This window comes from Amblyomma mixtum, chromosome 3 (assembly GCF_055824585.1).
Source record: "Amblyomma mixtum isolate Tamu chromosome 3, ASM5582458v1, whole genome shotgun sequence".
Taxonomy (NCBI): Eukaryota; Metazoa; Arthropoda; class Arachnida; order Ixodida; family Ixodidae; genus Amblyomma; species Amblyomma mixtum.
The window spans coordinates 166,859,468-166,884,629 of record NC_143014.1 but is presented as its reverse complement, the minus strand read 5'-3'; the positions used below and the strand labels follow the sequence as shown (position 1 = coordinate 166,884,629).

Genomic DNA, 25,162 nt, shown 5'->3' with positions numbered 1-25,162 from the left:
TCAGCTCAGTTATGCTAAATTAATTCACTTAATTATCACATTATGCGGGTGCAAATCGTAGTCACAGTGCTCGCATCAAGGCTGCAGTTGTCATTTAAAAAAAAGTTCGAGCAGCTGATATCATTTTAAGAGCGCGCTTGATTGAATTACTGTAATGTTGTTCAACAAGTCAAAGAACACCCTTACAACACCCTTACGCAGGAGCTACAACACCCTTGCACCCGTTTACCTTTGAAGGGTGCATGAGTGCATTAAAGGCGCAAGCGTCCTCAGCGCACCCTTTAAAAAAATAAATATAAGTGGAAAGGGTGCCGTTAGTAGCTTTACACCTTTAAGGGTGCAATTGTTTTTACTCTGTAGATGGAGGAAGATATTGGAGGCGCTCTATTGCCCCCAGTGTTGACGGCCACCCACGAGGTGTTTCCGGTGCCGTGTGATGCCTTTGAAAGAGGCTTCCTAGGGCCAGTGAAGGTCTCGCTTGGTGGCGTCATGCCGCACGATAATGTGCGTGCTGCATGCGAAGAACAGGTTTGACGATGCTGGGTCCAGGATACTGCAACAGAGAAGCCGAGGTCACGTTCCTTACGGCATCTAAAAGGGGAGTGCCATAGCAAGGGCCGTAAAGGGCGAATGCCATAGCCTCTCCTGAGTGCGCGAAGACATTAACGATACTAGTGCAGCGCGACAGTCAGTGAAGACAACCCACGCTGCTGGGGGTTGTTGCAAAGTAAAAGCTGCTCGCCGAGCAGCCAGCTCGGTAGCAGAAGTCGAAGTGCGGTGACTCAGCGTCGCCAAGCTAGTGGTGCGCGCTGATGGTATCCGTAACGCCGACTGTTGATGAGACGGGCATGACAGAACCATCAGTGTAGATGTGGCAGTGCGCACTGTAGCGTCCAGAGGTGTGCTCAAGGGCAAATTATATAAGGTGCTGGTCCGGGGGTGTTGGCTTTGCTCTTAATGCCAGTTATGATATAGAGCGGAGAGTGGGCGCAAACCCTTTTGTTTGTTGTAGTTGGCATTCGACAGCGTTGCGCCACCGAGAGTTTTCCCGAGCGAATTTTTTTGTGCGGAGTTACGACACTTACTTCGGGAGCGCTCGTGAAAGTTGGTTCTGCCGTTGATCTTCGTTCACAGCAAGCTCGTTTACATCGCCGTCCAGACGCTTGCGTTTTAGTTTTAACTGTTCTTTTCTTACCACCAGGTTGCGGGGATTGTTTTTTTGCTCCCCGCTTTAAAAAACAGTCTTTATTCCTTGAGTTGCTGGTTCGTCTTGGGGCTAGCGGCTCGCGGACTCCTAGCGTAGCTCACTGGCGCCCAACGAGGGCTGCCAAATTATGGCCGCACCAGAACAAGTCCACGAGACATGGTCTCGCCCCACTAGTGACACACCCACAGTCAGTATAAAAGACACGGTTTATTCGGTACCAACGAAAGCTTCCAAACAGCAGAGCATGCAGTCTAGGCTGTCGAGAACGCAATGCTACGATTAGAGGTAAACGGGCGGTAGCATCTCAACATGGCGAAACAAAACCACTGCGGCGTGAATGGGGTGTTGTGCCACAAATCAGGGCTCGAAGCGCTGCAAGTAACCATCCAGGCCACGCAGCAGCCACTCAGGCCGAATTCGGAGATATCACTTCCATCTTTTCTCTTCAACCCGGTAAGGCGCCGCCCTCTGTGCACATCGAGACGGGTCGCGCTGGCCGCCGACAGCGAGGCAGCGCCTCAGCAGCGTTCCTGCCAGAATCCTCCTCTGCGTCGCCTCCACCGCACTTACCAGGCGTCCTCGCTGCATCGATCTGACGCCACAGCCCCCGAGCAGCAATTCGCTCGTGCACAGTTACGCTCCACCCGCACGCACCTAGGTGGCGGGGAAAGAACGCGCGCGCGCAGCGCGCACAGTTTGAACGCCTAAAAGGGTCAGTAGTGCTCCACAAGCTTCAGTGCCAAAAGATATAGCGCCGCACCCAGTGCCGACGCTGGCGCTTCAGTGTTTCGCGCGATTATTAGTATGAAAGCAATATTTCACTAGCAATCCTGAAAAAGCCGAGGTTTATTTGAAGCCTCTGAGATGCCTGCAAAAATAAAATAAATATATTCGTCATTCAATTTCGAACCCGCGGCGGCGTGAATAGATCAGCTTCGCTTCACTGCGGCGTCCCCCATAGCCTGAGTCGCTTTGGGACCTTAAACCCCCACAAACCAAACCGGATCAGCTTCGCTCGTCATTGCACGAGAGCACTATGTTAAACTTCCCATGCAATGTTAAACAGCTATAAGCTCTCGCGCTGTGCAAAGTCTACTCTAATTATTCTCGTCTCTCATCTATATCTATATTCTGTGCATTGCACGTCGTCGTCTTCATCAACTTCCATCTGTGCGCAGAAGTCACGAAAGGACAGGAAACGCCCACAACTGGCTCTCTATGGGTCAGTGAACACCTCAGTCGCGCTTTGAGCTACGTGGCGGTTGTGACAGAGGGATGAGCGCTGCTTGCGTTTGCGTTGGCAATGTTTTGGCAGAAACGTGGTATTGGTAGCAATAGGCCGCGGTGTTCATTGGGTTCATTGGCGTTGCCGTTGGCATCGCTGTAGACTCCGCTGATTTTGAGGAAAGAAAAGGCGCATAACTATCTCCCTAGGTCAGTGACCACCTTAATCATGCTTTCAGGTACATGGCGGTGATGTCCACTCGCTGCTTTCGCACAATAATTCGTGCTTAGCGATGCTAAACCGCCAGCAATTGGTTTTGTACGAGTGTTCTCAAAAGTAGCGAATATTGGTAAAACTATCTGAATCGTATTTCACTCCTTTCCATCACTATTCGGTTCATATTCGATTCGGTTTTAAGCCACATTCGAATCGCCAGCAAAGCTAAACTATACGTATTCGATTCGCTTTTGTGTAAGTACTATTCGCACAGCCCTAGCTGTAACTTGAAGAAATCTAGATTCACTTGTTTAATCATGATCGTATACAGATATGCTGCAAAATAATCTTTTTCTTTCCTTTCCTAAATTTTTTTCGCACTTTTTTACTGTTGTTCTTGCTTTCTATTGCTGCAGCCAGTTACAGCTGCTGTGAATCGTGAAGGGCTCCATATACCTACTTTGTTCGTTATTAAGAAATTAACTATTCAAACCAACTTTGTACGCCTCATGGGAGTAACCATTCAGGGCGCTTTTGATTGCTGTCACCGTACATAACAGCTAAAGAAGAAAAGCTGGTTGTGGGTGCGTCTTGTTTTTTCGAGAGAGTGCATTAATGAGGGTGAATACAACGAATACGATGTAAAAACAGAAGTTGGTAACAGTGGGCCTTGGTCCGTGGCGTCCTATATTAGTCCGTTGACAAGTCAGAACACTGAAAGAAATCAGTTTTTTAATGTTTGACTATATCAGACAAGCCAGCGTCATCCAAATCCCAAAGCTTACAATTTCGACTTTTGATTAGGTTCTTGTTTAGTTATGAGGAAAAGCTTTAACAACGGACTATTTTTTTTGTCACGAAAGACTTCTGTATGGTGGTCCTGGATGCGGGCGGAGTTTTACAGCAGAATTAAATTCTGTATGAGAATAGATATTATATGATCCAGTGTTATAATAGCCAATAGGCTATCTCTGAGCTATTAGGAGTGTTAAACTTCTCATGCAAATCGATTATATTGTCATGTGGCTGTGTTTACAGCGTGGATGAATACGTTCGGAGAAAACAAAAGACCATCGCGAAGCTCATGCTTGTTATTAAGCTAACCTATACCGGTAGAGAGAAACAACTAGGAGGCGTCTGTAGCATTAAGTGTGCTCGGCGATCGTCGAAGATCAGAATCACCGTAGCTTTTGGAAAAAAAACTTTAAAGGTGAGGAAGACAGCATAGCACCGAAATCGATCTCTGATTTCTAAAAGGCCGTTGTATGCGGTTACAGTCTTTCCAGCGGAATCTGGTCGCCTGTTGCATGGAAAACAAAATGATAAGGTGCCTTCCGTGTCATCGAACAAGAAACATAAAAAAAACACGACAAAGGTTCGCGTTAATATTGTTTGGAAGAAAATGGGGAACTTATAATTCCTTTTCCTATTACAGCAAAATGTATCGTACCCCCTGGGCCTGGTTCTCAAGTCCAACGCCTGACACCCAGCCGGCTGGGACCATGGGTAACATACTTCCCTTATTCGTTGCTGTAGTGATTGTTGTCATCCGAACGGCCACTGGAAAGAGGAAATAATAATATTGTGACGCACATGAAGAGCAGATGCCTCTCCTGAGAGGTGGTCGGCATCTCTGACTACGCAGAAAAATTCAGGGGGACACTTTGTTGACCTGAAGTGCGGTGAGGCGAAAGCGTTTAGCGCGGTGTTGATCCTTGTGTCACTGATGTGTGGTTAAGATGTTAATTAAGTGCACAGTTGTTTGTGAATCTTAAATGCTGGAGACACTGGAGGGCGTTTGGGAGGCATCCGTCTGATTCGACGCCTTTCTGCAAACACTCTCCAGCGTCCTAGACAAGGAGCACTACATATGCGTTGACAAGAAGTAGCGTAGCCATTAGCACGCTCGGCTCCGGAATGGACGGCTCGTGGTTCGAATCCCATCGGGCAGAAAGAATTTTTTTTCCGGTCTGACGAAAAGCGTGACACCTCTGCACACAACCTTCCGTCGACAACGATTAGGCATTAAAGGCTTTAGCCTTAATATATTGAGAATCAGGTAGATGCGTTTAATGCACGGCAAGAGGACGCAGCGGTCTTCAGTCGCCCGTTCTGCTCTGCATAAACCCCTGCTCATAACGTCTTAGCGGAAATGCTGGGTATACAGGTCGCCCGAACACGGATCCCCACTTGCAACTTCGCCAGTCATTGCCTCGTAGTCTGTCGCCTTCTGTGCTGACGATGTCTCTGGACGGAGACGCTCCGAGGTCCGTGATCAGCAGTTAGTGGCAGCATTACCGGTAGCCAAGGTCGTTCGCGGGCTCATCCAGTGACGACGTGGACGATGGCTTATTCGCTACCAACGGGTGAGCCGCCACAATAAGTGTGTGGCTCCTCAGCCCGCCTTGCCAAAGTTTTCCCTTACCGACACGAACCTAACTTGGTATGACAACCACGAGGATTCTTTCCCGAACGACATGGGATCACTTTGTAGACGAACTCTAGAAGGGCTTCGGCTACTCTGTCTCGAAAAAGGAGCAGGATGAACAAGCTTCCCGGTGAGACATGTATAATGAAGAATGCTTGAAATTATGCAAGGTTGTCTGCACTCGCATGACAGAGGAGGACAAAGTTGACCGCTTGCTTAAAGTATTGACTGAAGACATCCGCAATTTTCTTATCGGGAAAGCAGGTCTCGAGTCCATGTTTGACATCATCCCGCACTGGCGCACGTTTGAGACATTGAAAATGCGTCGCATTCCCCCCCCCCCCCCCCCCCCCCTCCCATTCAGACATTTGGAGGAGTGACGACTGTGGCAGCTGGTGACTGAACATCGTCTTGTGATCTGGCATGCACGATCCGCCAGATGTTTCGCGTAGAAATCACCAGGTCGCTGGAACCAACTTGGAGCCCCTCAGTGCTCCCTCCCGCGTATCCCACGCGCCCTCCATCGGTAGCAGCGGCCAATAACGCAGCGGACTTTGTGGAGCACCAGGTACCTCAAAAGCTGCGGCCGAGCAACATACCGCGATCGGCCCCGGAGCACTGGTACCGCTGCTACAAGCATACGTCGATCACATATTTGACTAGGACGTTTGGCCCCGTAATTCGTGCGGTGACTACTTACCGCTGCAGCCTGTTCCTGGTCGCTCTTTTCTCGGCTACCTCTGCGGTTAGCCCGGTCACACGTAGTGATTCTGTTCTCGCCGCCATCCATCTCGTTACGGCTCTTCAGCCTAACCTCTGAGGTCGGATCACCAACAAGTTCCTTCTCGGCTCGCATCCTACCCGCCTGATTCCGTGGACCCCTGGCCTTCGCATTTGCGGGATCGTTCACCGGCATCGGATAGAAGCGTGACACCACCTCGAGCTTCCCGCACGTGTCGGTCTCCATCACCCCTAAAGCGCTCCTTCTCGCCTCCCACGGAAAACTACTCGGCGCGACCGATGGAGTTGAGGTCGCTGGACGCCTGCCGCCGGAAGAGATGCCCCCGCCTATAGTTGCATTACGGGACAAAGTGCACGTGCTAGTTCATGGTGTGCCTGTCATGGCTTTAGATGATACCGGAGCTACTGTTTCCGTTTGGAGCGCTGCTTTTAAGTGCCTCCTCGGACGTATAGTTTTGTTTCAATGGGACAAAAATGTCCAATTTTGAGGTATGATTGCCTTCGATTGCAGTTTGCAGTGTCGAAGATTCTTTGAGTGGTACAGTAGTCAGCACAAAAAAATTGCAGTGCGGTCCCGATCGACGCACGACGTTGCCTTCTGTGATACGGCTGGGTGCTGCGTATAAATGCAGGTCGTGGTGCAATAAACCTCAGTTGATAGATGGCGCCTGTCCTGTTGCTTCACATTCCTTTTTGTCATCTTCCCATTTTCGCCTTTCTGTTTCAAACATGACATCGAACCTACTAGTCCAAACCAAAGTACTTCCACCAGAGCCATTCCCGCACTGACCTAGAATCCAGTGGCGGTATTCTTAAAGGGGTTTTCAGGGTTCAATTTGCATGCCTAGACTGAGATTCTTCTACACGGCATGCTGTAGAGGGCTGGAAGTTTAAGCTGTAGCCATGTGTGGCAATGATTAATGCTCCGCTGCTAGGATATAGACCGACAAAGACTAAGAGACAGACAGGATCGGTTAAGCGTATTTATGCACTTGCAGAACAGCTCTCATGCAGTGCAGTTCAACTAGCCCAATCTCATGCCCTTGTTAACTTTATGTGTGGCAGATTATATCCCAGCAGTAACCGAAACCATAAAAACAAGTTCTGCACACATATGGTTTGTATAAAACTATCACCCAGTCCTTCAGATTTGGAGCAAAGATTTACCAGGAACATGTTGCCATTGCCCCTTAAAACGTGCCTTTAACTGTCGAAAAAGACGCTGGACGACAAGGCGCAGTGGAAGCGAGCAAGGATTCCGCGCATAACTGGAACTGAAGGTAAACGATCCTTTACTGCGCAAAATTTGGGATCCTTCCTAAGTTGTGACTGCGGGCGAGTTTCGGCGTGGCTTTTTAAGCTTACATATTGTTGACAGCCAAGTCAGTGACCGGAAATCGTGGGTGCAAGAAGAGGGAAGGGTTCCCAGAGAGCCATTAGCATTCCTCCAAGTCTGCTGAATTTGCCATGACTCAAAAACCTGTCTAGGAGGTAATGCGCGAGTAAAGCAAGCGTATTCCGCACGGTTTTGACCGTTTTTTTACCAGAAACCGCGAGCGCGTGTTGCCCGTCGCGAAGGGTGGGCCGTCTCCCAATGTCGCGCTGGAAATCCATAAAATCTTGTCCGAGGCGAATTTATATGTGTATTATTGCATCCTACAGCACAGCAATGTGTCCTGCTGTTGTTATGTGCCACTTTGTGCTCGAGAAGGAGGCGTACAACTGCTTCGCGACAGCGCGCGCAACACAGCGGGAGCTGTCGGACTGCCCCCGCCTTCCTGGCAGGGACGCGCGCGCCGCCGCCAGTGGCGCGCGCGTCGCGCTTGAGTTAGATGCGCAGGGTGCCTATTGAGGCAACTGCTGGACTAATTAGAATGAAATTTGTTTCATTAAAGAGAGTATGTTGAATTAAAGCAAATGTGTGCTGCAGAATTTCAATTTCAGGCCCTGTACTCTCTACAGAAACTCACGAAATTGAGCCCGTTAAAGAAAAAATGGAACAAAGCTTATAAACCTGTAAATCTGCTTGTAAACTGCGTCTGCTGGAGCCTCTCAAGTAGACAAATGAGAAATATATTGTACAGCTTGGAACAAATATTTACGATGTTTACGAAGATTTTGCAAAATTCTCTCTCTGAAATTACGGGTATATTTGGGAGCAGTGTATCATACATCAATATGGTGCACTGTGGATGTCCCAGTCGATTATTGCAGTATAAGAATTTGTGACATTTTTGTCTATAGTACTGAGTTAAATTTGATGCTTGCCTTTTTTTTTAGTTTCTCGATATTTGTACGAAGAAGGCTGACGACGTTAATATAAACTCTACTTCGTACAGTTTGATAATTTGAAAGTTTTTTTCCAAAATGCAACAAACCCCATCAAGAACGGTGCACTGGGTGCTGAGCAAATTGGTCGTTCTTTTCGCCTGCATTTAGGTCTGCATCTTACAGTTCGAATAAAGATTGTGATAAAATACCCTATTTACATGTAGCGCATTAACTATCGTGCATTAACTGCGCCACATGCATGAGTCGACTCGCTCCCGTAACTCAACGCTCATCTGGCGCATTAATGCGATGCGCCTGCCTAGCACATTAACGCTGTTTACATTAATGCGCTGCGATAGAAATTCTATGCACCCCTGTAGGATCCATATAAACGCAGCAACTGACAATATCCACCAATTGCGTTCGGCAGAATTGCATCTGCAAAAATTATTATGCAGTCACCGCCATACTGCTCACACGCTCCACTAAGCTCATTAGAATGCGTTTTGTACAGAAAACTTGATCATAAACAGGCAATAAAATGAATGAAGGGCACTGATCGCTCAAATAGTGACGTTTGATCCTGCTTACAAGCAGCAGGTTAATAATATGGTTTTCTAGAATAACCTTTTGTGCTTCACCACAGCCAGTCATGTTACAACCATTTTGCGCATCATAGCAAAATCTCTCCGAGCATACCAGGTGCTCGCCCAGCGCAGGTTAGTTGTAGCCGAGACGGTAATGTAGTTCAGTTGTGATGAAACATCCATTTATTACGTTTTTTTTTGTGAAAACGCGCTGTTTCTGCAAACGCACTGGCGAGCAGCCGCCTGCCAGGCCGGAGTGGCCGGGCGACGCTTTCAAGAGTGGGCGACTACAGCGCCGCCGCTACTTTTCTGCACGAAAAGGCCCACTCCACGGCAGCCGGTCGCGCCACTCAAAAATTCTAGTACACTCTACCTCCGCAGTACTGTGGGCTTGCGGATTTGCTCTGCTATTTTAATCGATGGATAAAACGCTCGCAGTACTTTCAGGACATCATCTTTAACTACGTTTTCGCTTGCTGCAATAATTCTGTAAAGAATAGCAACAAGAATGCTCAAATATTTGAGGGACTATTTGATGCCTTCCTAGGCCTTGATTGGACGAGAGACTTCTATCCTTCACAGTCCTGCAAACGGGTTCTGAGGTCCTTCTAACCCCTCTTTTTCTTTTCAAAAGTGATGAGCCAGGAGCACAAGGTGAGAAACGATGACCTTCCCTGATTGCTCAAGGATTCTGACCATATTTCGAGCTATATGATGGCACTTTGGACGAGCAACAGGAAAGTGAAGAAAACGGGCCTTTGTCTCTTGAAGGCTGAAGCGCCGATGCGCAAGTGTCATTTCACGGCATAATATACTCCTGAACACCACGGGAGCGAGGCCAACAAGTTCATACAAAAGAATCGACCCCTCTCTCGTGTTTCACAATTGGCCGACCCTTCCAGTCGTCCCTCGCATTTATAGGCATGAGCGGTAGGAGAGAAAGGGGTGTTCAATTAAATCCGGGTGAGTTGGAATGAGTTTTTGGGGCAGCAACTGGCCTAAAGAATGTGTTCCCTCTGTTCATTACTACCCTGGATACTTTGCGCAACGCCAAAGCCGGGACGACAAAAACCCGTCTCCTTCCTTTCTCTTCCTAGCCTTGCCGGTAACGACACAGAAAGTTGGCCGTGATCATATATAAATATTTTTTTCTTTCCTCTGAAGGTGGCTCAGGAGCTTTCCCTTTTTTGCAATCACACAGTCTGACTGGCTGACCATGATTTTAATCTTTGGAATCTGGTGTAAAGTTTGCCCATCTACGCAGTTTTATTCCAGAATACTTCAGAAAATTTTTCCTTTCAAGGGTAATATGAGCGGTAAAATTTGTTGAAAACATTACTTTCATGGAGTTTCAAAAAATTTTAAGAACAAAAATTCTCAACTTTTTCAGATTGTTCGGGTTTTGGTGCAGAGAAAAGGGTCTGCAATAGAGAGTTTGGGGTTTAATTGGGGAAATTTTCGTTACGGCATAGTATAGTGCTAGTGTGAGAGGGAACGTCCAGTGCTCTCGATGGAGATGGCCCTTTTTTCACGACTCCGTCGAGTGGGCCGGGCAGTACTCCAGATACTTGCCGGCAGGAAAGGCTGCAACCCCGTCTCGCCCCTCAAGCTCTATGATACACGTGCGACCAGCCTGCTGCATGCTTTGTCTCTGGTCTCCCCGGTGCCTTTCGGGTGAATAGGCTGGAGACTCAATACCGCTCTATCATCCGAAGATGCCCGGGAGTTCCGAAGTCAGCCCCGGTCTCTGCCATCTTGACCGAGGCGGGAACACTTGCCTTTTCCCTTCTCCTACTCCGAACAGGCCTACTCTTCATCGACAGGCAGCAGCATGTCCCTGACAATTTTTCGCTCCTCGCTAGGCTGTGGCACCTTCCCTCCTCAAGGGGGGAAGATGAGAAAAAAAAAGGAAGAAAGAAAGACTACCTCTCATCCCGGTTCATTTGGATGTGCAGGGCCAATTCAAACGCCATAATCTCATGTCTGCAATGACACATACAACCGCATCACTCCAAGAGGAGAGCCTATATTACAGTGTTTTCACGGATGCCTTGGTTCTCCTATCTACAGCGCAGGCGACCGCAGGTTAGCAGCATTTCAAAACGTCAAGCGACAGAACACCACCGTGCGTGGCAACGGCCACTCTCCTAGACTCAATCGATGAAAAACCGTGGCCACAGGCCCTACCACAAACGGTTGATGTGCCCCATCAGCGTGCCTAGCAGCGAGAAAGCCGACACGCTTGCCAGAGCACCTCATGGTCCTGAATCCCTCCGCCCCCCCTCCCCCGTCTCCACAGCGGTGATGTCCTTCGATTACTCTAGGACTGCCATCAAGAAAATGCATCATCAGCCAGCATCCAGACTTGGATTGCATCTCATGCCTGCTTGAAACGGCTACCTGAGAAGCTGACCCGAAGAGAACACTCTCTCTTCCTCCGCTTACGCATCGGCTGTTCTTAGGCTGCGTACGGGAGTTACCTCCATGTCAGAGCCTAGTCAAACGGCAGCTTTTACTACGGGTCCCCGCCATCATCTGTACCATGGTGGCAAAATAAAATTTGAATTTGAATTTGAATTAGTCGCAAGCCTTCTCGGTGTGCGGCCAGGACAAGACTATGGACCACCTCCTCTGCCACTGTCCAGCGCACCACGCCAACCGGAGGCCCCGCTTCCAAGACCTGGGCCTACTTGCCGACAGAGGAGTACACCTCCTGTTCCCCAGTAGCAAACACCTCCCAGCCCTTCGGCTCCTCAAGCTCCACTTGGACACGACTGAGCCTTCTTCAGTTTTGTTAACTGCGCAAGGTCTGCAAATCACCATTTCCTGAACTTGACAGAACCGCCACCAATCCCAATCCTTGCTACCTCGGTGCCCTCCTGAACTTAGAAAAACAAGGGCTAGTGTCCGTACCCCTCTCCTCAATAGTCACAGCAACAACAAATGAGATAGCCTTTGCAGTGGTAGATTTAAATCAGTTGAAACTTGGTTCAGCGCGAAAGACGAACACAAAGAAAGGAAACGACACACACGGTGCGCTATTAACAACTGATTTATTGATATATATGCAAGAAACATTAGCTATGCTTTGCCTTGAATCCGCGCTTCGGAAATCGTGTCCACACGAGATTCACGGCAGTTTCGACCATCAGGTGCGCAGGCTTTTGGCCGCAGGCTTCCCTTGCTCGGTCGTTACAGCAGTAGCCGAAACCCTCATGAAGAAGTTTCGCCCTCGACGAAACGTGGCTGCAACTGAACGCGCAAAGCCCAAACCTGAGGTGGTGCCTTATATTCATAAGGTGTCACATAATCTCAAAAAAGTGGCCAGCAGGCGCAAAGTGCCTCTTGTATTCTCCGCGCCAAATAAGTTGGCGAAGCTGTGCCCCCGCATCTGCGGTGACGGTGAGCGCGGTTGGAAAAAAGCAACATTAAGAAGCCTTCGTCAAATGTGCTTTAGGAGTGGTTTACAAGATCTCCCTGTCCTGTGGAAAGTGCTATATTCGGCAGACAGGGCATTGCATCAATGACCGTTTAAGGGAGCATGCTCAAAATTTGATAAATCAAGATAAGTTGCGAATCTTCTTTCGCACGCAATGGGGTGCAGCTGCGCGCCACGGTTCAAAGAAGCAAAGGTTTTAGGCAGAAGTAAAAGCACAACATCAAGAGTCATTTTGGAGGCATTTCATATTCATAAAAAGTCTAGCCAGTGCATCAGCGACCCTTCCATAAGTTTGTACTCAGCTGAGCGTATGTTTTTGGACAACGTGATATAACGTCATGTAACTTCCTGGCCGGTGTCTTTTTGGTCTGTTGATTCTCGAAATGTTGTGGTCATATCCCATCCATATCTTTTCCTTTTGTCATTTTCATGTTCAGAGTTATCTACCTTATCTGGTTCCTGCGCTTTCTTCAGTGACATAATGTGACCTTAGATAAGTGTGAGCCATCTAGAACTGTTAAAGTAGCCTGGAGCCGCCCGATTGTGCGCATTCGTGTGAAGACTATAAATGTTTCATGCATATATCAATAAATCAGTTGTTAGTAGCGCCCCGTGTGTGTTGTTTCCTTTCTTTGTGATCGTCTTTCGCACTGAACCAAGTTTCAACTATGTCCCACCAACTAGCCCAGCGAGAAGTTTTGTTAAAGATTTAAATCAGGAAGGCGCAAACCTGCCTTCGAGACCATTGCGCCACACGTACTCTGGAAATGCTCTGGGAAATCAGTGGTGCGAGTTCGGGTTCATCGGGAGGCTATGCGTCTTGAAACAGTAACTTCCACTTCGATTTGCGGCTGGCGACGATGCCCATACTCGTCGTTTGGAATTATTTTCACTGTGGTACAAGACATACGGGGTTTGACGTCCCAAAGCGAACCGTGTGCTAAGAGGGACCCTGTCACGGGTTCGGTGACTACGCGATGTCATCACCGAGTCCTGACAATGAGGGGGTGGCCTTTTGATGCCCAGCGTAGCCGGTAAGCAAACGTAGTGAATGAGACCGAGGCGTGTTAAGAGGTAACAACAACAAAACAACGTTTATAGTTTCGATTGAAGAATACGACAGCTTTCACAGACGCCTAGTGTACATCCTACAAAACAATGGCAGGAAACACATAGCATTAAATATACTGAATTAAGTTATACATTGAATATGTCTACACAGGTCAGAACACAAGTGAGAGCCGAATTAGCTACAGTCGATAAAAGTTCAGAAAGGGAACAAACATACAGTCAACCGGGGAGCGCGGCTGCAGTCCATCCACAAACATGCAGTCAGTGCGGCCCCCGAAGGCGACGTCCTTCCAGAGCAGCTTGCGGTTTCGAGAATGCGGTGCAGGCTGCTCGGAGTCCCGGGAGTTCGCGGCGGCAGCGTCTCCACCGACAAGCGGACTGAAGTTCGTGCCCATACGGCCCCCTTTTAGTCCTCGGGCGCTAGCGGGCGAGGCAATCGCGGCGCCACAGTGTCGGTGTCGAAAAAGCCAACACCAAAAAGCGCAACAAGAGTACGTAGGCACCTACACTTTGACACTGCATGGCCGCCATCTTGGAGGAGGAAAAATTAACGGACAACTAAAAAGAAGCCCTAGGCTTTTACTCTGGATTCGGTGACCTTGGAACAGCAAAAAAGTAAAAGAGAACCAAAAAGGGAGTCACGTACGCCCGCAACTTCTTTCCTGCTAATGGTCAGTTCAAGGCTTCGGCAGTATCGAGGCCGACCGTGAGCCGGGAAAAAGTAAGACATACACAAAACAAGCACCACGTACGCCTCCGCTGGCGCAATGCGAGTGGGTTGTCTAACTAACTGAAACAGCGTGCATATTTTCGCGCTCTTCCCGAGACACATGCAGGTTACACGGTGACACTGTGTTAAAGAAACGCGGACACATCAGCTGTATATAAATAAAAGTAATTTACAGGCTGCCGCCACTTCTGTGAGACGGCCCTCCACTTTCGGATTATTATCGGATAATATTCTAAACCCACAGAAGTCGGCGAGCAGGCCTGTGCACAAATATACAGCGCGTAACATAACCGCTTTTATAAAACTAGCACACAATTCAAGTCAGCGTATACATGTACTATGATACTTGAATGCTTAACAGTGAAAATTAATAGCGCGCGACAAATCTACAGCCTGTTAAGAAAATCAGCACCGACGTTGTCCTTGCCCTTAATGTGCTCGACGCTGAACTGATATTCTTGGAGCAGCAAGCTCCAGCGCAGGACTCTACTGTTTAGCTATTTCGCTCGTTGGATGTAGCTCAGTGGTTGATGGTCCGTCTGAAATATGAAGGGCACCCCGTACAGGTAGGTGGAAATCTTCCGTAATCCCCAAACTAACGCTAAGCGCTCTCTTTCGATTGTGCTGTAGGCTGCTTCCCATGAGGAGCAAATTTTGCTCACGTATGCCACCGGGTGAAGCGTGCCGTTATGCCGCTGCATTAGTACCGCGCCAAGGCTGGCAGCTGAGTCATCCGTGCGCAGCACAAACTGTTTGGAGAAGTCCGGGAGCCGTAGTATCAGAGGGCTCGAGACGCGAAGCTTGAGTTCTTCGAAGGCTTCCTGATGGGCCGGCGTCCACTTCACGATGTTCCTCTCGCTCTTTCTCGTCAGATGGGTGACGGGCTCGCTTATTCTTGCGTAGTCGGGGCTGAAGTCGCGGTAATACCCCGACAAGACAAGGAAGGCGCGTACCTGACGCTTTGTTGGAGGGGTTGGCGCCGCTTCTATATTGTCGAGCGTTTTTCCGAGTGGTGCCAGCTCACCTCTGCCAATGCGATGCCCGAGGAACTCGATGCTTTCCATCCCGAACTCGCATTTCCTTGGTCGTACTGTCAGGTCGGCCGTCTCGATTCTCGCAAACAGCTGCCTCAGGGAAGAGAGATGCTCCTCCCACGTAGCACTGGCAACGAGGACATCATAATAGTGCTGCACTCCGGGAATTCCCTCGACCACTCGTTGCATCAATCTTGAAAATATTGCCGGGGCAGTCTTTATGCCGAACGGCATAAAACGGAATTTCAAGAGTCCCGACGTCGTTGAAAACGCCGTCTTGGGCTTGGACTCCTCAGTCAATGGAATTTGCCAATATCCTTTGGCAAAGTCTACCTTTGAGAAGTATTTCTTCTCTTCAGCTGCAGCGAAGACCGCGTCCGCTCTGGGCATTGGCTCAGAATCGGCAACAAGGACGTCGTTCAGGCGTCGGAAATCAATGCAGAGCCGGTTCCTGCCGTCTGGTTTATTCACCAAGAGGACAGGTGAATTGTACGGTGACTGGGACTTCTCGATTATTCCCAGTCGCTCCATCTGCTGCGCCTCTCTTTCTACGGCTCCTCTCGTCGCAAACGGAAGTGGGTATTGTTTTACGTGGACCGGAGTGTGGGTAGTGAGCTCTAACCGGCACTCGGCCCAGTCCGTCTTGCCCGGGACGTCGGAGAAGATGCCAGAGTGTTCTGAAATCGCCTCTCCGAGCTGCCTCCGTTGCTCCTCATTCAAATCATCAGAAAGCTTCACATCTCGCTCGTCCTCTGACTGTTCAAGCGCCGGAACAGGAATGGCTCCCTCGCTGTCCGATTAGGTGACGCCGCAGATCGCGTGGCACAGGCGTTCTACCGGCCGGCTTTCCCGCTCTTTCTGAAATTCGATTATGCCTTCCGAATCCCTGCACGTCAGTTTCTCGCCAATTTGGGAAAAGCACTGCTAGAGCGACTGGTCCTCTGCTTGCTCCTCTGCATAACTCTTCCTTACCGGCTCCACTGCGACGTCGGGGGTTTTAAGCGCTTGGAACTTCTTGTTTTGCTCCTTTGCTTTTGCTCTAGTTACAACCGCTGTAACAACTTCCTCTTCAGTGAGCTCGTTGCTGACCGGTTGTTCAATCACTCCTTTCGGGTCATCTGGAGCTCTTGCGACTTCTACGTTTCCAAGAATTAAATCATAGAGCGGCTCCTCTATGCAGAGCGCCGTTATAATCCCAGAAAAATACGGGGTGTCGATGTCAACCCGCGCCTCAGGCAGCATCTTAGCTCTTCCATCCACTAAGTAAACTGGCCTCTTCTGTCCTGTGAGCTGGTCGTCGTCGATGAGCTCTCGTCTCACAATAGCCGTATTGCATCCGGTATCCCGCAACACCGTTATGCCCTTGCCTCCCAACGTTCCAGTCACCACCGGCAGTCCTTCAACGAGGAACTTTGGTCGCGTCGTCATGACCGCGTTCACAACAGGAATTTTATCTACATTTTTTAGCTCCAGGTAGCCATCGCGAATGCTCTCCTCATTAACGTTCTTCGCGGGTGAGTAGAGGCACGATGCCTGTGTCCTGTCCTTTACAGCTGAGCGGCACGCATCCGCCTTGTGTCCCCTGCACTTGAAACAAGTGACGCTATGGTTGTTATTGGTGTGGGTACGGCACTGTGAAGCCTGATGCCCAATGCGGTTGCAAAGGTAACAGCGAGGCGGTGCTTCTGATTGATTCTTTTGTCCTGAGTTTCGGGCCTCCCGGCATCATCTCGGCTCTCTTTCTACAATTTGGAGAGATTCAGGCTTCCTTGCGCTTCTAAAAACTGATCAGCTAGATCCAGCATCTCTCCTAGCGATTTCACCTTCCTCTCCTTCAGGTAAAGTGCCATGTTGGAATGAAAACCCTGTAGGAACCCCTCCTTAATCAGGAGTTCTCTGAGTTCCTGGAACTAAGTCTTGATACCTGAAAGCTCGATCCAGCGGTCAAAATAGTGGCTGAGACGCGCCGAGTACTGAGCCGCGGTTTCGCCATCCGCCGGTTTTCCAGAGTTTAATTTCTCTCGGAATCCTTCCGCGGTGAACCGAAATCACTTCAAAAGGGCGGTTTTCACCTTGGTATAATCAGATGCATCACCCGGCGGCAAACGCCCGTAAACACTGAGTGATTCCCCACTTAGACATGTAGCCAGCGCTGTAGACCACTGGGTCTCTGGCCACTTCTGGCTCTTCGCAATGCTTTCAAAACGCCTTATATGGGCATCTAAATCATCCTTGCGGTCGTCAAATAGGATCAGGAGTTTACTTGTGTTCAACTTCAAATCACCTTTGTCCTGCCTCCCTTCCTTTTCTCTAGCCTCTTTCTCTAGTCGCTGACGCTCTATTTTCAAGCGCATAATCTCTAGCTGACGTTAGTCAGCTACCATCGCGGCCGCGCGCTCCTGCTACGCTCTCTCTCGGGCAAACGACCGCTCCTCGCGCTGCTTATCTTCCACCCATTTTCTGAGCTCAGTGCTCGTCAGCCCCAACTGGATACCCATCACTATCACCCTTTCCAAATATATCCTTCTATCTCCAAGAACACTTTCAATAACACAGCTAGAAGCTCAGCAAAAAGAAAATCCCGTTCATACACGACACCTCTCTAAGACGTCGGCACAGTTCAACACCTCAACAAGTCTCCTTCTCAGTTCACCACATGTTCTATGCATCAAACGTCCTGTTGCGGACGCGAGTTAATGGTCACGGGTTCGGTGACTACGCGACGTCATCACCGAGTCCTGACAATGGGGGGGGGGGTGGCCGTTTGATGCCCGTCGTAGCCGGTAAGCAAACGTAGTGAATGAGACCGAGGCGTGTTAAGAGGTAACAACAACAAAACAACGTTTATAGTTCCGATTGAAGATTACGACAGCTTTCACAGACGCCTAATGTACATCCTACAAAACAATGGCAGCAAACACATAGCATTAAATACACTGAATTAAGTTATACATTGAATACGTCTACAGAGGTCAGAACACAAGTGAGAGCCGAATTAGCTACAGTCGATAAAAGTTCAGAAAGGGAACAAACATACAGCCAACCGGGGAGCGCGGCTGCAGTCCATCCACAAACATGCAGTCAGTGCGGCCCCCGAAGGCGACGTCCTTCCAGAGCAGCTTGCGGTTTCGAGAATGCGGTGCAGGCGGCTCGGAGTCCCGGGAGTTCGCGGCGGCAGCGTCTCCACCGACGAGCGGACTGAAGTTCGTGCCCATACGGCCCCCTTTTAAAGTCCTCGGGCGCTAGCGGGCGAGGCAATCGCGGCGCCACAGTGTCGGTGTCGAAAAAGCCAACACCAAAAAGCGCAACAAGAGCACGTAGGCACCTACACTTTGACACTGCATGGCCGCCATCTTGGAGGAGGAAAAATTAACGGACAACTAAAAAGAACCCCTGGGCTTTGACTCTGGATTCGGTGACCTTGGACAGCAAAAAAGTAAAAGAGAACCAAAAAGGGAGTCACGTACGCCCGCAACTTCTTTCCTGCTAATGGTCAGCTCAAGACTTCGGCAGTATGGCTGCCAACCTTGAGCCCGGAAAAGTAAGAGATACACAAAACAAGTAGCACGTACTCCTCCGCTTGCGCAATGCGAGTGGGTTGTCTAACTAACTGAAACGGCGTGCATATATTCGTGCTCTTCCCGAGACACATACAGGTTTCACGGTCACACTATGTTAAAGACACAGTAGTTTTATACAAAACAAAAGTAATTTACAGGTTCCCGCCGCTTCTGTGATAGACCCCATACTTGAGTGCTCGTGGTTAATTTCGTCCATACGGCGCTCTTCAAAAGGACAATGAGGACAAATAGAAGTTTGCCTGTATCAGTAGGGAACTCATCAGCAGCATCAGTCTGACTACCCCTACTACAGGGCAAAGGCCTTTCGCATATGATTAACTTGGTCCTGTGCCAGCCGTGGCCACCTTATCTGCGTAATCGGTAAGTCACCACGTTTTAATCACAAAGAGCCACTCTTACCTAAAATGGTGGCTTGATAAGCTAGAAAAGAACAAAAAAACGAAATGCAGTTCTTTTTATCACCGCCAGATTTCGCATGTAAAATGCGTGCGTCAGGACCAATTTTTGGGTGCGGGTCCCAGAGTTTACGCCACACCGCCATTCAGTACAAAGCGGTGACAATCCGTACTTTTCGGTAAGGACATCCCGACTTTGAATGACTGGCTGGAATATATTGTCAATGGACAACGACGAATACAGTGCGGGGCTCGTGCACAGAGCGCCAAGAGGACGAAGTGTGTGCGCCGTTGGCCGGCAGTGGTTCGACTTAGCTGCTGTCAGCTATCTCTCTGCAACTACGCCTACTCCTTGTGTGCGTACATCTGCGTAACATCTCTTGGTGGAGGTCGCGGGTTCGAGCCGACGAGCCGACTCGTCGAGATAGCTACCGACGCGGCCCCCCCGTCTACGCCTGCCAGGCCAACTGTCGTTGTAGCCCACCCTCGCGACCCGGGCACATTCTGCGGTACAGATGGCGTGGATGTCGAGGACTGGCTCTCGCTGTACGAGCGTGTGAGCACACACAACAGGTGGGACCCGACGATGAAGTTGGCCAACGTCATTTTCTACTTGACGATCACCGCAAGAGTCTGGTCGAGACTCACGAGGAAGAACTCACCAATTGGGACCTGTGCAAGCAGAAGCTTACCGAATTGTTCGGTAAGCCATTCGGACGTCAGCTGGCCGCGAAGAAGGAGCTTGCATGCCGCGCACAATCGTCCACAGAGTCCTATGTGTCTTACATTCAGGGCATTTTAGCCCTCTGCATGAAAGTTGATTCTGCCATGTCAGAGAGTGACAAAGTCGGTCACGTTCTAAAGGGGAATTGCAGATGACGCCTTCAACTTGCTGGTGTACAAGAACTGTGGAATGGTTGACGCAATCCTAAAAGAATGCCGCCGGTTTGAACAAGCGAAGAGCCGCCGTATTTTTCCCCAGTTCACGCGGTTGCTGAACACGGCGGCAACGTCGTCCTGCGTAGACTCACCACAACCGTGCCCGCTGCCAACATCCGACAGCCTTACACTACTTGTGCGCCGAGAACTAGAGGCAGTATCTCCCACAGTTTCCCAATTATCGGTACCTGACAGTGCCCCTGCAGTATCTCTTATACAGGCTGTTCGACAAGAATTCGCTAATCTCGGGATCCGACCTTTATGCTCCATTAGTTGCCCAGATGGTCGTCATGTGTCTCCGGTGCTCGCTGCCCGACATCCGTACCACACTCGCCGCAGCCGCAACCCAGATGAGTGGAGGACACCTGACGACAGGCCTATCTGTTTTAACTGCTCCCGAGTTGTTCACATCTCTCGACACTGCCGAAGCCGTCCGTCATCGACCTACCGCCGCTATCCTGATCCTGATCCTCGTCGTCGCCCACTGAACCACAGTTCGCAAGCTCCGACGCTCAGGCCCCTCCCACCAACCGCTCGTCGTCGCCTTACCGCCGTCGATCTCCGTCGCCCCAATCTCGCCGCCCGTCATCTCCTGGCACGTATGCACGATCATGTTCGGAAATCTGATGGCTGCAGCGTCTGGAGGTGATGCTGCTCCGACGACCGAACTTGAAAATCCTCCTTTGACTCTCCATGTCCGACGGAACATACTTAGCGTCGACATGGACGGGATCCCTGTTACCGCTCTCATCGACACGGGAACGCACGTCTCCTTTATGAATTCCCGTCTACTGCGTCGCCTAAGGAAAGTGACTCCTGCCCACTCCGCTGTTGTTCGTGTCGCTGATGGCCGTACTTCTGCTGTCGCTGGAAAGTACACAGCCCGTGTGTCAATCGCCGAATGAAATTTTCCGGCTGATAAATATGCTTTTCGGTGATACATATATGTCTTTCTCTAAAAGATTAAGCGGCTGAACAGTAACAGTTACAAAGTTAACTATTCAATATTAGTTGACCAGCCAGCTAGTTAGCACGTCTTAGCTTTATTCTGGTGCACTACACCACTGGCAGTGTTATGCCTAATCGCTCTTGTACTTCGAAAAGCTTAGATTTAAAAATTGTGTGAAGTCTTAGGTTACACGCCCTGTATATATACGGGTGTGTAGAGAGAACGGTAATCGACGTCTCGTGATCATTTTTGTTTTCTATTAAATTTTTATATGTGATGGAAAAATGTCATGACAAAGGTGAATCACATTTAGTTTTACAAGAACCGCTGGTGTTTTTTCTTTTTTAATCGTATATCACTCTGGTGGAAAACATCGATTTTTTGCGATTTCGCAAAATTGCTAGTTTCCCCGCAGAATCCAAAATAAGATTGTGTGCAACCTGATTATTTTTTCAGGAAATGTATGTAAACATTTCTGTTGAAAGCAATGCAAAAATGTTTTTTGGTTCCTACAAATTTTTAGCAAAATATCCCAAACATTGCTGAAAAAGTAAAGCATTCCAATATGGCCAGTTTTTGGAACAATAATGGGAAAATAAGAAATGAGAACCTGTGGCTGAAATTGTTTCCACGTATTAAACCATATTTCAAACTATTTCCGGGAAAAAGCTGTGCTTCTAGAATGGGCAGTAGATTTTTAAGTAGGCGTTGAAATCATCTAGAATTCGAAAACATAAAAAACGCGAGCTTTCACGGAGATTAAAAAAAAACGCCCTCTCCGATTTTGTTTAAAATTTCCCTAAAACACCTTCAGTACCTTGTAATTCTAGACCAAGAAAAAATATTGCAATATGGGGCCTTAAACTATAAAATTAAAGGCCCAACACAGACGATATTTCGTTCAGTTACCATTACTGAATATCATGCGTTAAAAAGAGCAACGGCCATGAATTCGACTTGCAACTCAGCGCATGTGGTTGTATTGTAGTCAGAACAATGGCAAAGTTTTGTAACATATCTGGTAAATATTTTTTTGCTTGTAAGTCCAGTTTTGACCACGTTCAACTTTAATATACGCCCTGTATTTGTCGTAATCTCTCTAGGTCTCGCTATCTCGCAAATACAAATATTCCGTTCTTCCTGACTTGAATCTTCAAATATTTTATTCTTTAGCTATTGTGAGTATTGTTAAGTCATAATATTTCTTTATTTATTGTATTTTAATTAATTTTATACGCCCGGCGATTCTCCATAGAAATTATTATTGTCGCGTTTTAAGATGGGTAATTTGTTTCAAATATAAATATCATCTTACATGTGAAAAGGATCTTTTAACTGGCTGGTTAATTTAGGTTGAGGCACGAGCCGGAGCAGGTTCAATTACCCTATGGACTTTCTTTACACACGGGCAGCGCGCTTCAGGGCAATAACGTTATCGTCTCTTTCGTATATAGCGTTTTAGGGTTTTGGTGGTCTTGCACGTCTAATTCGGTTGATAAAACTTATTCTGCACTACACCGTTTCAATTTCAATGTCTTAGACGAAGAGCGAATTTCTCCAAATAAAAAGCTTTTGTAGGCGGATGACACCGTTTCCGTAAACTCTGTTACCAAATTAAGGGGAACTGTTCATGTCGCTATGCCCTCAAAGAGTGCCCCCGCACAAGACGATAAATCACTACAGAACTGATTCCACTCCCAAACAGTAGTGTAGGCCATCAGAGCATTGCCTGAATTCGATCCACCATCTTTACTTTCGATACATGTGGTTGCAGTGTACTTTCTGAGCTCTCTTCCACCTTGTCCAAAAAAGTCAATAAGCTGACTATGCCGAAAGTCCTGAATGCTAACATCATTCAGCTTTCCTCTTAGCGCGCCTGCGAAGCCGCTAGCTCTTTCTAAGCTTTAATTCCCAGTCGATATCAAGGTGTGTACCGTGTGCTAAATAGCCCCGCATCGCCGTTTCACGCACTTCTGCTGCGTCCTGTGGCCAGAAGCATGAGGTTTGTTATATGATATTCTTTGTGTATGAGTTCATGAAGCCAATATTTGCTCTGACAGCAATTGGGAGTTCTTTCATTGGCAAAAGTTGCCTTGGCATATATGTAGATAGACGCGCTGGGTTCATGCATGCTGCACCTTGGTTTCGACAGAGCCAGCCGTGCAGGCGCCCGCTCATCAGACACAGCATTTCAAGAACGGTAATTTTTTTTTTGTGCCAATAGTACGCTCTGACAGCATTTGGAAACCCAACTGTTTAATACTAGAAAAATCAAAAATGCAATGCTATATTTTCTACTGATAGCTCTGTCTTCCTTCTTTCGTAAATCCTGTTGGAATAGATGTTGTGTGCTTGTGTGGAGTAATTCGGGGCCTTCCTTAAAAGTTATTTTAATATCAATACAGAAGTCTCAGGTATTTAACCATCTAATTCGACTGCGAAGATGCCGTTTGGTTTTTGCGCTCACTAAAGAATTGATTTTTTTTTTCTGCGGCGAAGGGTATACCTCACTTCGGCAGCGCTTGTCCTTACCGAAGGCGTCGGCGTCACTAGCCTGCCGACATATATGCACAGAATCTGCTTGTTTCCGGGAGAAAGGGCTTGCCTGGCTCAATTTGGAGCATCAGAAGCATAACTATGCCATTCTATGAACTATATGCCATTCTGCACGCATTTAGTTAAAGTTTAATTATACGAATTATCGTTCATCTAAACGCTATAAAAGTTCCGGGTAAGTGCTTTATAAATCTTAATCCATGCCAAATTACCGTGAAATTGTTTTGAAATAGAGCAAAATTCTGAATCCCATCAACCAGATGTATAGGAGCCACGTGGAGAAGCAAACGTATACTTGTTTTGACTCATAAAAACCGCTTGCAAGAGAAAACATGCATCCAATGTATTTTCTGAGAGACTGCCATTGTGCTATCTAAAACGCAACAACATGCTCCGGGTTGAAAATCGAATTCATAGGTGTTGCTCTTTTTAACGCAGAATATCCAGTAATGGTCAATTTAATTACTTTTTTTATTGCTGCGGCTGATGCTGCTCATGCGAGAAGGAAGGCGTCGTCGCGTAGACACCTCGGCGCTGACGAGTTGCCTTTCCTGCGGGAGGGCTGCTTTGTCCTCCCGGGGGAAGGGAGGCCATTGCGCCAGGGCGTGCGCGCGCGCCCACTGACAGCGGTTCAAGGCTTTGTTCGCGTTCGAACCGCATTGGCCGAGGGGCACCACCTTTAGCAGGCTGCGAGGCCGTCCGAAACAGTGCCCGCGAGGGGCGCCGCTGCGTTTATGGAGCTTCTCGAAAGTGTACACCCCTAAAGGTGTACACTTTCGTAGTAAATAAAAGAGAGGATTCCCCGTCTTTAATAATGCTTGGAAATAAAATCAGTACGCTGGAAAACAGGCGTAAGGTAAGTCGTCTCCAATTTTTACATAACATTATAAATGGAAAAAGCGCACTTCAGCGGCCTCATTGCGTTAAACCTCGAAGTTCACGTCAGACAAGACACAGACATAACCTTTCACTTACGCCAATATTTTCTAAAACAAAATCCCATATGAATAGTTTCTTCCCGCGTACTATACAGATATGGAATTCTATACCTGTCGAGGTATTGCAGTCACAAAACTTTGTAGAAGAGCTGGAAAAACATCTTTCTTCTATAAACTTACTGAAACAAAAGCAGTGTTCGCAATCTGCTATGTTTTCCTAACTTCTTCACTCTGTGATGCCCTTTTTATTTTCCCCCAAAAACAGTTCTGTTGTTTTGAGTGAAAATTGCGCGCTGTTTGTTATTTCACATGTGCCGCTCTTCATGTTTTGGTAGTCATTGTGCTGGTGTCAGAATGTATTCATTGAGTAACAATGCTACACCCAGCATTATTTTTCGTTAACGTTTTTTGTTTTTTGCATTGTCACACTGTTTACTGTATTGCCCCTCCTGCTAGGGCCAATTTATTGGCCTGCAGTATCAATAAATAAAATAAATAAATAAAAGAAAGCCGGGTGCCAGGCGGGGGGACGCTGTTACCCATTTTTACCGGTGGCTGTCCGGCGGTGGGTTTCGAACCAACGCCCGCAGCCGAGACGGGCGCCCAAACCACTGGTAATGGAAATTACTTTTAAGTAATCGTAGGCCTTTAATTTTATACTTTAAATCAAAATAATAGAACACTTTATTATTTACCTATAATCACCAGGTATACTGAACGCGTTCAGATAAATTTGAAAGAAAATCGGAGAGGGTTTTCTTGTTTAATTTCCTTCAAATTTCGCCTTTTTTTTGAAATTCTCGTATTTTAGACAATTCCAACGTCTAATTAAAAATGATCTGCCCTTTGCATACA

At 48.1% G+C, this 25,162-nt stretch overlaps 1 protein-coding gene across 8 annotated transcripts in view; it reads left to right on the top strand.

Moving 5' to 3' along the window:
• LOC149352622 (sushi, von Willebrand factor type A, EGF and pentraxin domain-containing protein 1-like) overlaps positions 1 to 25,162 on the top strand; it is a 268,948-nt gene that overhangs the window by 198,473 nt on the left and 45,313 nt on the right. For all 8 annotated transcript variants that reach the window (XM_089581805.1, XM_089581804.1, XM_089581801.1 and 5 more), the window contains one exon: positions 4,084 to 4,154. In XM_089581805.1, the coding sequence (XP_089437931.1) occupies positions 4,084 to 4,154 (71 nt within the window). The remainder of the gene's footprint in view (positions 1 to 4,083; positions 4,155 to 25,162) is intronic.